The sequence below is a fragment of the Carcharodon carcharias genome, chromosome 3, assembly GCF_017639515.1.
Source record: "Carcharodon carcharias isolate sCarCar2 chromosome 3, sCarCar2.pri, whole genome shotgun sequence".
Taxonomy (NCBI): Eukaryota; Metazoa; Chordata; class Chondrichthyes; order Lamniformes; family Lamnidae; genus Carcharodon; species Carcharodon carcharias.
This window is the reverse complement of record NC_054469.1, coordinates 202,194,133-202,207,518: the sequence shown is the minus strand read 5'-3', so window position 1 is coordinate 202,207,518 and position 13,386 is coordinate 202,194,133. Positions and strand designations below refer to the sequence as shown.

Genomic DNA, 13,386 nt, shown 5'->3' with positions numbered 1-13,386 from the left:
AGAAGGTGGTGGTTCTTGAACCGCTGCAGTCCATGTGGTATAGATACAGCCACAGTGCTGTTAGGGAAGGAGTTCCTGGATTTTGACTCAGCGACAGTGAAGGAACGGTGATATATTTCCAAGTCAGGATGGGAGGCTTGGAGGGGAACCTCCAGGTAGTGGTGTTCCCCTGTGTCTGCTGCTCTTGTCCTTCGACATGGTAGTGGTTGTGGGTTTGGAAGGTACTGTCTAAGGATGCTTGGTGAGTTCCTGCAGTGCATCTTGCAGATGGTAGACATAGCTGTCACTGCCTGTCGGTAGTGGAGGGAGTGAATATTTGTGGATGGGGTGCCAATCAAGCGAGCTATTTTGTCTTGGATGGTGTCAGGTTTCTTGAGTTTTGTCAGAGCTGCACGCATCCAAGCAAGGGGAGAGTATTCCATCACACTCCTGATTTGCGCCTTGTAGATGGTGGACAGGCTTTGGGGAGTCAGGAGGTGAGTTACTCGCCACAGGAATCCTAGCCTCTGACCTGCTCTTGTAGCCACAATATTAATATGGCTATTCCAGTTCAGTTTCTGGTCAATAGTAATCCCCAGGATGTTGATAGTAGGGGATTCAGCGATGGTAATGCCATTGAATACCAAAAGGCAATGGATTGATTCCCTCTTGTTGGAGATGGTCATTGCCTGGTACTTGTGTGGCGTGAATGTTACTTGCCATTTGTCAGCCCAAACCTGTCTATTGTCCATGTCTTGCTGCATTTGGACATGGACTGCTTCAGTATCTGAGGAGTTGTAAACAGTGCTGAACATTGTGCAATCATCAGTGAACATCCCCACTTCTGACCTTATGGTGGAAGGAAGGTCATTGATGAAACAGCTGAAAATGTTTGGGCCTAGGACACTACCCTGAGGAAGTCCTGCAGTAATGTCCTGGAACTGAAATGATTGACTTCCAATAACCACAACCCATCTTGCTTTCTGCTGGGTGTGAATCCATGTATTGAAGAGCTTCCCCACTGATTCCCATTGACTGCAGTTTTGCTAGGGCTCCTTGATGCCACACTCGGTCAGATGCTGCCTTGATGTCAAGGGCAGTCACTCTCACCTGACCTCTGGAATTCAGCCCTTTTGTCCATGTATGAACCAAGGCTGTAACGAGGTCAGGAGCTGAGTTCATCACAGGCTGGGTTGACAATCCTTCTAACTTTCCTTCTTCACAGCGATGCCACTGAAATCTGGATGCTGACTGGAGATATTGGACCCTCCTGTCGGCAGTGGTCTGGTGCAGTGTGCTGGTGCTCCAACACACTGTGCCACAGTACTGTAACTTCTGCTGTGGTTTAACACAATGTGCAATTTCCTAAACTGCATAGAGGGGAAGAGGGTTATTTTGCTCAGGGTTTCCCCTTGCTTCACTGCCATCAGTTGAACAGGAGTACTGTTTACCCATAGAATTAGGGTTTCCACCACAATTAGGGTGATGAGCAGGAACCTCTGGGAAAATTCACCCGCCAACCAGCAATTGTAAACCCCGGTTTAACAGCAACAACAATTTAAGATTCTAAATGCTTGTTTCCCCCTCAGTGTTGACTCATTACTGGGTTTAATTGTCTCTGCTTGGTCCCAGCAATTACGTGTAATCTTTGATGCACAATCACACACACACACACACACACACATAAACCTGAGGTCGTTAGATAGCAATTAAGAAGTAATGAAAGCAAAATACTGCGGATGCTGGAAATCTGAAACAAAAACAAAAATAGCTGGAAAAATTCAGCAGGTCTGACAGCATCTGTGGAGAGGAATACAGTTAACGTTTCAAGTCGGTATGACTCTTCATCAGAAGTAATGCTGGCTGAGGCCAGTATTTTTGCTTCTGCTACCTTTCCAGCAGAGATCAGCCATTGGGAAAGGCACTTTTAATTTTTTTTGAAACATCAACAGCTTAAAAGCCTTGTAGAGATTAATTCCAATTGCTGCTCTTTTCATTATGTGTTTCATTGATTGATATCTTATAGGGAGTAAAATGTAGTTGTCAGTTCCATCAGTGGAGAGTGCAGTAGAAGCAATGTGCCAACAACACAAAGCAGAAAGTCCTAGCTTCCCCAGTGTAATTCCTTGAGCAATGATTTAGAATTTTGGCTGCATTTTTGAGAGGGGGGACAGCTGGCAGAATCAGGATGAGTGCTTCTGAGAAAAAGACAAGGAAAATCAGATGCAGAACTATGAAGGACTGTTCTTGAACAGCAGCTTTGGTCTTGGAGCAGCTTGTTGCATCCCCACTTGGCCGGGGATATATTGATGAGGACACACCAGCATCTTCTGGGGGCGGGTGGGGGTGGGGGGTGGGGGGAGTCTAGAACAAGGGCACATAACCTTAACATTAGAGCTAGGCCATTCAGGCAATGAAAGATTTATTCACAGAAAGGGTAGTGGAAATCTGGAACCATCTCTCCCAAAAAAGCTGTTGAGGCTAAATCAATTGAACATTCCAGTACTGAGATTCATAGGTTTTCCTTAGCAAAATGTATTAAAAGATATGGAACAAAATCAGATAAATGGAATTGAGATGCAGATTCTCCATGCTCTAGTTGAATGCTAAAACGAGCTTGAGGAGCAGATTGCCCTATAATCTATTTCAATGTTCCAAGAGGAATGGCTGGAAAATAATTAAGATAACAACTTCCAGCAGTTTGAATGAACCTGCACAAAATATTTAACAATTGATATTTATGTCAAATGTATATAAAACAGAATAAGGATGAGGAAAGGGAGTGAAATGCAGTTTTAAGGTATGTAAGACTGTGTGGATGGAGAGTTAGAAAGCAAAAGAGACTGAATCAGACAGAATGAGAAGAGCTACCAGAACATGAGCAATTTCCAAAAGGAAAGATCTGAGAAATAACAGCAGGGCACAGCAAAGTCGTGTGGTCTTGTAGCGTTCTGCCTTTAGGCCAGAAGCTCCAAGTTCAAGTCCCGCCCCAGGACTTGATGGCCATGGAAGGTGCGTTCATCATGTGTCCAAACAGGTTGATTATGAAGCTGGAGATCCTTCCAACATGCACCAGTAGCAGGCAGTAAGTGCAGGAGAGATTCCTGGTCAGCCATGTGATGGAAAGAAAGTCAGAGCCTCTACCATCACTATCCATAGCTCCAGACTACAACATGCATGTGAAAGTGCATGTTGCCACAGCAACTTGGACTCCCTGAGTGATCTGTAATACTCCACCACCCCAGCAAACAGAGCTGAAACATGAGGAATTTCCACTTTGAGGACTGAAAGCTATTGTGTTCCTGATCTAACAATGCTAAGGCACTGGAAGTTCACTGTAGGTTATAAATAGTAACAGCAACACTGGGCATCACATTTTAAGAGAGGGTGCAGAAGAGATTTACTAGAATGGCTTCAGATACATGGAGAGATTGGAGAAACTTGGATTCCCCTTTGAGCAGAGAAGGTTAAGAGGAGATTTGATAGAAGTGTTCAAAATGATAAAGGGTTTTGACAGTACCTAAGGAGAAACCTTTTCCACTGGCATAAGGTCAGTAACCAGAGGGCACAGATTTATGGTAATTGGTGAGGAGTGAGGAAACATTTGTTACGATCTGGAATGCACTGCTTGAAAAGGTAGTGGAAATTCCTTAAATTCAGAAAACTCGGTCAAGCAGTAGAGGGGGCTGGAAAGCATATTTTTAACCAAAGTGTTTCAGCATTGCTAAAAAAAATCTAAACCCTGTAATGTTTCATTTCCCCCTTTATAAATAGCTACAAATTTACAATAACACATATGTGCTAACAGGAGTGGGGCAGAAAAACAAAGCGCTAGAGCTACATCACCAAAACAATATATAAAATGGAAGTTCCAGAACAGCAGAGCATGGGGACTAGGCATTCTGGAACTTGTTCAATCCAAAAAGAAATTGGTATTTTTTTTATTCTCTAGTCTCCATTTTCATGGGGTAGAATCAGCTGATAGTTCATTGTTTAAGAATTTTGCACCTTTCTCCCCAAGTGACTCTCTTCTCCACCTGGTTCTACTGATTCTGGCTGCATTGTTCTCATTCTGGCTCTATTGTCAGTCCGCAACCAAGGGGAGACTTGAATGCATATCGTGTGCAATAAAACAGATGGGTCAGGACAACAACATTGCACAGAATGTCTAAAAGGGGCAGTGCCCCAGGTGAACATTCTTTGGAAGATAACTAATAATGCTATTGATACATGGCGATAAAATGGTTACAATCTTCCCTATTCTTCATGATTCAAGCATTTTCTCCATTAGGGCAGTTTTGCAGAACACTGCAGTCTTGCCAGTGAACACTGCAGTCTTGCCAGTGAACACTGCAGTCTTGCCAGTGAACACTGCAGTCTTGCCAGTGAACACGGCAGTCTTGCCAGAACCATAACCATTAGTCAATCACATCATTTGTAAAACTAATTATTTCAAATTTGAACTAAAGATTTATAAGATGATTGCTAACAATGTTGTAATTATACTTGCCCCCATGCTGAGAACACATTTTGCCCCTTGGTAATTGTACATTGTAGGAGGAAATCTCAAAAAACATGAGGTTATGACAACAAAGTCACATGTTCTGTTTAAATGCATAATCATATAGAAGATATTAAAAAATAAATCTTTTTGAAGACTCTATTCAGTGCTCTGAAATACGCCTGTGAAATCCTAACGACTGATCCAACTGGAGGTGCTTCACACATTCAATTCGAAACCTTCAAGTATCTATATGTCTACTTGGCAGCGATGGATGTGGACATTCTGGAGTCTGACATTCAAGCAACTCTTCTAGCTTTACAAGAAGATGTGTGAGTATAAATATAGTCCAGCCTGACAACTGTAGCGTGCCAGGGACTTCTAACTTCAGATATATGTAGCTGCAGGAAAGTGTAGAATTGATGCTCTTGTTGAATAGTAATCTGAAATGTTGAATACAGAACAATAGCTGCAAGGCAGCACTACCTTGAGGAATACTAATGATGTAAATATCAGCAGAATCATATGATCACTAATTGCCTTTCTATAGTTGCCTTTTGTTCCTCATAACGAATTCCAGATCTTAGAATCATAGAAAGGTTACAGTACAGAATTAGGCCATTTAGCCCATCCTGTCCTTGCTGGCTCTCTGAAATTGCAGCTCAGCTTGTCCCACTCCACTGCCTTTTCCACATAGCCCTGCAATTTTTTTCTCTTTGGGTACTTATCCAATTCTCTTTTGAAGGCCATGATTGAATCTGCCACCACCACTCTCTCAGGATGTGCATTCCCAATCCTAGTCACTCTCTGTTTAAAAAAAGGTTTTTCTCATGGTACTGTTGGTTCTTTTGCCAATCACCTTAAATCTGTGTCCCGTGGTTCCCGATCGTTCTGCCAAAGAGAACAGTTTCTCTCTATCTACTCTGCCTAGACTCCTCATGATTTTAAACAACTCTATCAAATCTCCTCTCAACCTTCTCTAAGGAGAACAATCCCAGCTTCCCCAATTGATTCACATAATTGAAGTTTCTCATCAATTACTCATTCTCATAAATATTTTCTGCACCTCTCTAAAGCCCTCATATCCTTCCTAAAATATATTGCCCAGAATGGGACAAAATACTCCTGTTGAAGCCAAACCAGTCTTTTATAGCTGTTCATTATAACTTCCTTACTTTTGTACTCTATGACCCTATTTATAAAGCCCAGGATTCCATGTGCCTTTTAACCACTTTCTCAGCTTGCCATGCCATCTTCAATGATTTGAGCACATGTACCTCCCAGTCTCTGTCCCCGCACCCGCTTTAGAATTGTACACTTTATTTTAGTTTACACTCCTTCGTCCTTCATGCCAAAGAGTATCACTTCACACTTGCTCTGCATCAGGTTTCATCTGCCGTCATCCATCCATTCCATCTGTCTGCCTATGTCCTCTATCGCTATCCTCTTTCCAAGTTTTGTTATATCTGACAATTTTGAAATGTTGCCCTCTAAATCCGATCATCTAAATCTAGATCATTAATATATATAATGAAAAGCAGCAGTCCTAGCAACGACCTCTGGGGAACCCCATTGTATACCTTCCTCCAGTCTGAAAAACAACCGTTCACCACTGTTTCCTGTCACTCAACCAACTTCATATCTATGCTGCCACTTTCTCTTTTATTCCATGAGCTTTAACTTTGCTGGCAAGTCTATTATATGACACTTTGTCAAACACCTTTTGGAAGTCCATGTACATCACATCAATCACATTACCCTCATTAACACTCTCGGTTATCTCATCAAAAAACTAAATCAAGTTAATTAAACACCGTTTGACTTTAAGAGACCTGTGCCGGTTTCCCTTAATTAATCCACACTTGTCCAAGTAACTGTTAATTTTGCCCAGATTATTGTTTCTAAAAGCTTTCTCGCCATCAGGGTTAAACAGATTGACTTGTAGTTGTTAGGTTTATCCTTAAACATTTTTTTGAACAAGGCTGTAACATTTGCAATTCTCCAATCCTCAGACACCATCCCTGTGTCTAAGGAAGATTGGAAAATTATGGCCAGTGCCTCTGCAAATTCCACCCTTACTTCCCTCAGCATCCTTGGATACATCCCATCTGGTCCTGGTGACTTACCAACTTTAAGTAAGCCAGCCTTTCTAATACCCCCTCCATGTCAATTTTTACCCAATCAGTATCCCAACGACCTCCTCTTTCACTGAGGTGGCAGCATCTTCTTTGGTAAAGAAATATGCAAAGTTCTCATTTAATAACTCAGCCATGCCCTTTGTCTCTATGCATATATCCCTTTATGGTCGCTAATCAGCCCCACACCCCCTTTTACTATACCTTTCTACTATTTATATTCCTATAGAAGACTTTTGGGTTTCCTTTATGTTAGCTGCAATAAAGAGAAAACATGTGAATGCTGAAAATTTGAAATTAAAAACAGGAGATGGCAGCAACTCCCCAATGGCTCAGCAGGTTTATGCAGTAAGTAGCTAAGACGTAAAAACCAGAAAACCCACCAAAACCCAGTTGCCATAGCAATCAGGATGCTCCATTTGACCCATGACACTCCTGCAATAGTGAATGGAAAATCAGCCAAAGTGTCTGCTCCTGATTTCTACCCAGCAATCCTTCCCTATACGGCTGTGATCTGGCTGGACTGGGACCCTGCAGCCCCTCACCAAGGTTGAAAATCTTGCTCACCTTTACTGGCAATGTTCACAGGTCGTTGAGGCGAACACATCCATGCCCCCAGCACAGGATTAGTCTCTCCAGGAAAGGAGAGGGTGAGGGAAAGAAAATTGTCAAAATAAATAAAATGCTGGAAGTGCGTAGTGGGTCAGTTAACATTAAAAAAAAATGAGTTAACATTGTGGCTGGAACATTTACAGAAGATCGGGTTCTCTGATGGTGCAAAGACTTATAAATTTTTCACTAGTACATCTCACAAATGTCAATGAGAAGAATAATTGTTTAATTGTTTCTTTTCACCACTTGGATATTGGCTTAGGGAGGAATATTGGCTAGGATCCTGGGAGAACTCCATGCTCTTCAAATAGTGCATTGAATCTTTAATAAACCTTACTTGGAAATTAATTCCGCACATTGATCATTCTTTGTGAGGAAGAATTTCGTGAACATCAATTATAATTTTACCTTTTACTAGTTTGAGCTTGTGTCCCATCGCTTTATTCCAGTAATTTCTCGTGACTGTTACTTTCACACTTGAATGCCTCTCTTGTTCCCTGGCAACCAAGATATTCAACGTACAGTTGACCAGAGCACTGTACAGTTGATCAGATCCTCCTCTAATTATTCTCTACTGTTTAGCTGTGTAGCTCAACATTATTTTGACTTTGGTTGCTGCTGTACATTGTTTGGATGTGTTTAGCAATGAGTCTAATGACACTCAAAGTCTTTTTCATGCTTCATCCTTAGCTGATTCCATGCTGTGGATAAGGAAAGGGCTTGCATTTATATAGTGTCTTTCATGATCCCTGTATGTCACATTGTGCTTTACAGCCAATGAAGTACTTTTGAAGTGTAGTCAATGTTACGATGTAAGCATGGCAACCAATTTGTACACAGCAAGGTGTTACAAACAGCAAAGATAACAACCAAATAAACTGTTTTTAATGATCTTGGTTGAAGGATAAATGTTGACCAGGACACTGGGAGACCTTCTTTGTTCTTCTTTGAATAATGCCATAGAATCTTTAACATCCACCTGAAAGATAAAACTGCCTCAGTTTAACATCTTATCTGAAAGATGGCACCTCCAGTGTCAAGCTAGATTCCGTGCACAAGTCTCTGGAGTGGGAATTGAACCCACAGCCTTCTGACTCAGCTGGGAAGAGTGCTACTCACTGAACCATGGCTGACAAGACAAGGGATTTCCATATGTTGCCCAACTTCCCTTCCTAATCTGCAGGTGTTTACATTTAGCTGCCATTATCCTATCCGTGTATATATTTTGTCTAACTCATTCCATAATTCCTGAGTTACTTTTTTCAATCCCATCGCTCTTCCTAGTTTGGTAACCCATAGGCCTCCAACCTTCTAGCTAGAATGACATTTTCTTTGTTTCACCCTTTCAAACATAGGAAAAAAAAGTAAAATTATTTAGGAAAGAAAATATGCAGGAATTGACATCATATGCATGCACTGCGAACATGCACAAGAGACTATAAGAATGGTTATAATGTGGAATGCAAAAATCACACTGGAACATTAGAATAGTTTTTTCTGAGCCAGAACCATTGCTCATTGTCATTTGGAACTGGTTGATGCTTGCTGCAAAAAGGCGAAATTTTCAACCGAATAACAAATATTCATCAAAAACCTACGAGTGATGGCACAAAGTTCTAAAGTTACTTTTTGTGACTGCTCAAAAGAAATGGATTACTATGAAATGGCTGAAGTGAAAGCAATGCATTTCATCACTCTCAAAATACAACACAAGTTGGTCAGGGAGAAATAAAGAAATATAGATAGCAGAGGCGTGAATAAACAATGTTGTTCAACATAGGGTAGTCTGTACTGGTGTGGAATCTGCAGCATAATATTGGAAGTGAGTAAGTGAAGATTGCATAAGGATGATATGTTACATGAATGATCAACAAGTGAAGATGGGCTTTTAAAAGAAAGTATTAGAAATATTGGGAAGAATTTTCCCCCCGTCTGGGGGGAAATGCAGGAGCGGGCGCTTGCAGGCGCGCCTCCAATCGGCACCCTTGATTGGGGACGCGCTGCCATTTTCTGCAGGTGGGCCACTTAAGGCCCGCCCAGCGTGACGTCCACCAGGAAGCGCTATGCACTCCCTGTGCGGGCGGGGGGGGGGGGGGGGATTCCCTAAGCCAGGAGTGCACTTTTTCGCGCATGTGCACTAAAGAGCACACTCATCTCCCTGAGGCTAAGTGCTGCCTCAGGGAGATCAGCGCCAAATTCAAAAATGGTCAATAAACAAAAATAAAATTTCCGGACATGTTAAACTAAATTTTTAAAAACCTACATGAAGCCTCATCCCGCCCGTGGGTGAGGTTTCATGCTTTTTCTGAAGCCCGCCAGGGCTCCTGGCCTGCCCACCAATCTTAAGGTTGGACGGGCAGGTCCATTATCTAGTTGAATTAGTTTTTAAATGGCCTCAATGGGCCGTTGACAGGTTGGCGGGTGTACAGATGATTTGGCTATGCTCCCGCTGACCTGAGAATTGAAATGACATGGGATGATGTTCCGAGTTCTGCCCAACATCATCCCACATCATTTTACATGTCAGCGAGTGTGCCCCGCCCCCCCACTCACAGGCCTCAATATCCTGCCCATTATTTTGTTCCAGAGCTTCAGGAGGAATTGCCAGATCTGTAGATTTTACACTGCCTTCTAAGTATAAATTTCTATGTTAGCAGCCTAAAAGCTTTAGTGCTTTGACTACATAGCATAACATAAATTTTACAGCCATTCAGCCCAACTGGTCTATGGTGGTCTTTATGCACCACTTGACATTCCTCCTACCCTACTTCATCTAACCCTATCTAGTTATCCTTCTATTTTTTTCCTCCCTCATGTACTTATCTCGCTTCCCCTATGCTGTTATGTCTAAGGGTTCCCATAAGTTAAAAATAATCACACTTTTAGACCCAAAATGCTAAAGCTTCATCAAGTGTATTTCTTGCAGTTCTCCATGCAGCTGGTGGACTGAAACATTGTTGCTCAGCACCTGACTGAAGTGCAGCAGTGAATATGTACCCTGGATGTACGTTCACATAACAATTAGTTCCTATTTCTTTACAGATAATATAACAATATAACACATGACATGCTATTTGCCTCAACCATTTCTTGTGACAGTAAGTTCCACTTTGCCACCACTCTCTGGGTAAAGAAGTTTCCTCTGAATTCCTTATTGGATTTATTCATGGCCATCATATATTTATGGCCCCTTTAGGACTCCCCTACAAGTGGAAACACCTTCCCTGCATCCACAATATCAAATCCCTTCATAATTTAAAATCATTTATCATCCTTCAGCCTTTCTTTTTCTAGAGAAAAATGCCTCAGCCTTTCAGCCCAATTGTCAACCACAACTCTCATGTTAGTTTGCATCAAATATCATAATGCAAGTTTTGTTGTCCTAGAGGTCCTGTGGATCGATAAAATGTAATTGCAAAAACTGTTTTACATGAAATATGATTTTTTTAACAGTGCAGCTCTAATCGTATTAGTGTAGTGCCAGGAGGAAGATAACATTTATATAATGCCTTTCATGTGTTTAAGACATCCCAAAGCTCTTTAAAGCTAATGAATTACTTCCAAAGTGCATTCACTATTAATATATGCAAAGTGGCAACCAATTTTCTACCGATAAGTGAATGTGGTACTTAACAAGTAGGTGTCAGACAAAATAAGATAGTATAAATGGGCTAACAGTAATGTAACATTTTATTAAAGCCAAATATAAATATACTTATCATGCCACATGTGCCTGAATATATTTGATATTGGGCCTCAGCTATATATAACCTGCAACTAACACTTACATGGGGAACATATTCAAGCTTCTTGATGATACAAAGTTGGGTGAGAAAGTGAGCTGTAAGCAGGATGCAAAGAGGCTACAAAGACTGGTTAAGTGAGCGGGCTGGAAGATGGCAGATGGAATATCACAGGGAAATGTAATATTATCCACTTCAGTAGGAAGAATAGAAAAGCCAAATATTTTTAAAAGGCGACAGATTAGTAAATGTTGGTAGTCAAATGGATTTGGTTGTTCATGTGCTAACATCACGGAAAGTTAACCTGCAGGTACAGAAAGCAATTAGGAAGACAAATTGTATGTTAGCCTTCATTGCAAGAGAGTTGGGATATAAGAGGAAGGATGGCTTACTGCAACCATATAGGGCTTTGGTGAGACCACACAGAATATTGTGCCCAGGTTTGGGTCTCCATAGTTAACTTAGAGGGGATGCAACAAAGCTTCATCCATCTAGAGCCCAGTGGAAAGGAGCGGGAACTTGAAGGAGTAGCAGAATGGCCGGAACCTGGAGGGATGATGAGTGGCAGGGAGTGAGGTAAAAAAACGAAAATGACTTTTAATACAAGGGAAGGTGCTGAGTGGTGATTAACCAGTGAGTTTATTCTTATAAGTCTTTAATATGTTTTTCCTTTATTTCTGTTAAATGTAGTTAGCCTAATGAATAGAGGCATGGTAGAACACCTCAATTCCTTTAGGTGCATTATACCATGTGGGAACTCCAGGAAACTTCTCGTGTCCTGGACAACCACATGTCATCAACTGAGGCGCTCGAGCTCTGGGTTTCAGAGCTTGAGCAGCAGCTGGCATTACTGTACTGCAACCGTGAGGCCGAGAGCTACATGGATAGCACATTTCAGGAGGTCGTTAACCCCGCAGCTTATGAGTGTGCTGGCAGCGCAAGTGCACCCCTGAGTGCATCTCACTCGAAATGGTATTCAGTTCTGAACACTGGTGAGGGCAGTGGTGAAGAGAGGATATTCCCGGGGGAATACAGCTATTGCCAAATACACAGTATCATTGGTGGCTCAGCTGTACAGGAGGGAAAGGAGAAAGGTCATAAAGACAATAGCGATAATAAATTCATTAGTTACGAGTCAGACAGGCATTTCTGCGGCTGCAGACATGACTTTAGGATGGTTTGTTACCTTCCTGTCCGTGTCATCTGTGGCTCAAATTATAGCACTTTTGAATCTGAGTTACAAAGTTCCTGGTTCAAGTCCCTCTCTAGGGCTTGAGTACAAAAATTTATGCCAAATTTAAATTTACTCATCTTTGTACCATCACCTAGTTCCACCACTGTACCATTGCCTGAGTCTACTTCTGTGTCAACTCATCCACCACTGAAACCCTCATTCCTTCATTACCTCTAGACTCGACTATTTCAATGCACTCGTGGCTGTTTTCCCACATTCTACCTTCTACAAACTTGAGGTCATTGAAAACTACTGCCTGTGTCTTAACTAGCAGCAAGCTCCATTCCCCTAACACTCCTGTGCTCCCTGACCTACATTGAGTCCCAATCAAGCAATGCCTTGACTTTAAAATTTTCAATCTTCTTTTCAAATCTCTCCATTGCCCTTCCCTCTCTTGGTAATCTCCTCTAGCCCTACAACCTTCAGAAAAGCCTGTTTTACTCTCTTTTTTCTGTCCTCGTACGATCCAGGAAATACTCATTGTCCCTGATGCTCTGCCATGATCAATGTCATGGTTGGGATGTTAGCTAGTGCTGTTAAGGAGATTTTAAACTAACTTAGCAGGGGGGTGGGAATCTGAGCATAAGACAGAATCTTGTGGAGTCGACGGAGGTCTCAGAGACCCCCCATCTTGCCAGTCAGACACTTGACAGGCCATGGGTGGAGTGTCCAGGGAAAGAGTTGGGGGGAGTGTCGTCGAGGGCAGGGTCGGTGGTGTCAAAGGTTGGGTCCTGGCAGGAGAACTTAGGGTACTGGTAATAGGAGGGAAGAGTCACAGTTAAAGGAAGGAGTGGGATGCAGTAGGGTGGCAGGTCCAGTTTGAGTGATAGGTGAAGATCTCAATGGGTGGGTCACAGAAGGGAACATGACAGGTGCCTCAGGAGGGGGCAGGGTCAGGATGGGCATAGGGACAGTAACGGGTATCGACTCTAATGGAAGGGAAGGCATGTGGAAGTGAGTCGTAATGGGGTCCAGGGTAACAGGGGAAGGTTCAAGGGTGAAAGATGGGAGCGGACTGGTGATATTGGGTGGGTTTATGCTGATGGGGGGGACGTTGATGGGTGACGGGGAGGGTGGAGGGTGGTGGAGTGAATTTGAAAGATAACGCACACCATTTTTCCAAGCTGATCTTGACCATGCAGTTAGTCAGTCAGTGATATCCCTCAAGGTGGGAGGAGGTCT

General features: G+C 42.4%; 1 protein-coding gene across 1 annotated transcript in view; it reads left to right on the top strand.

Moving 5' to 3' along the window:
- ropn1l (rhophilin associated tail protein 1-like) overlaps window positions 1–13,386 on the top strand; it is a 64,508-nt gene that overhangs the window by 16,846 nt on the left and 34,276 nt on the right. The window contains exon 4 of the mRNA XM_041185029.1: window positions 4,637–4,812. Coding sequence (XP_041040963.1) covers window positions 4,637–4,812 — 176 coding nt within the window. The remainder of the gene's footprint in view (window positions 1–4,636; window positions 4,813–13,386) is intronic.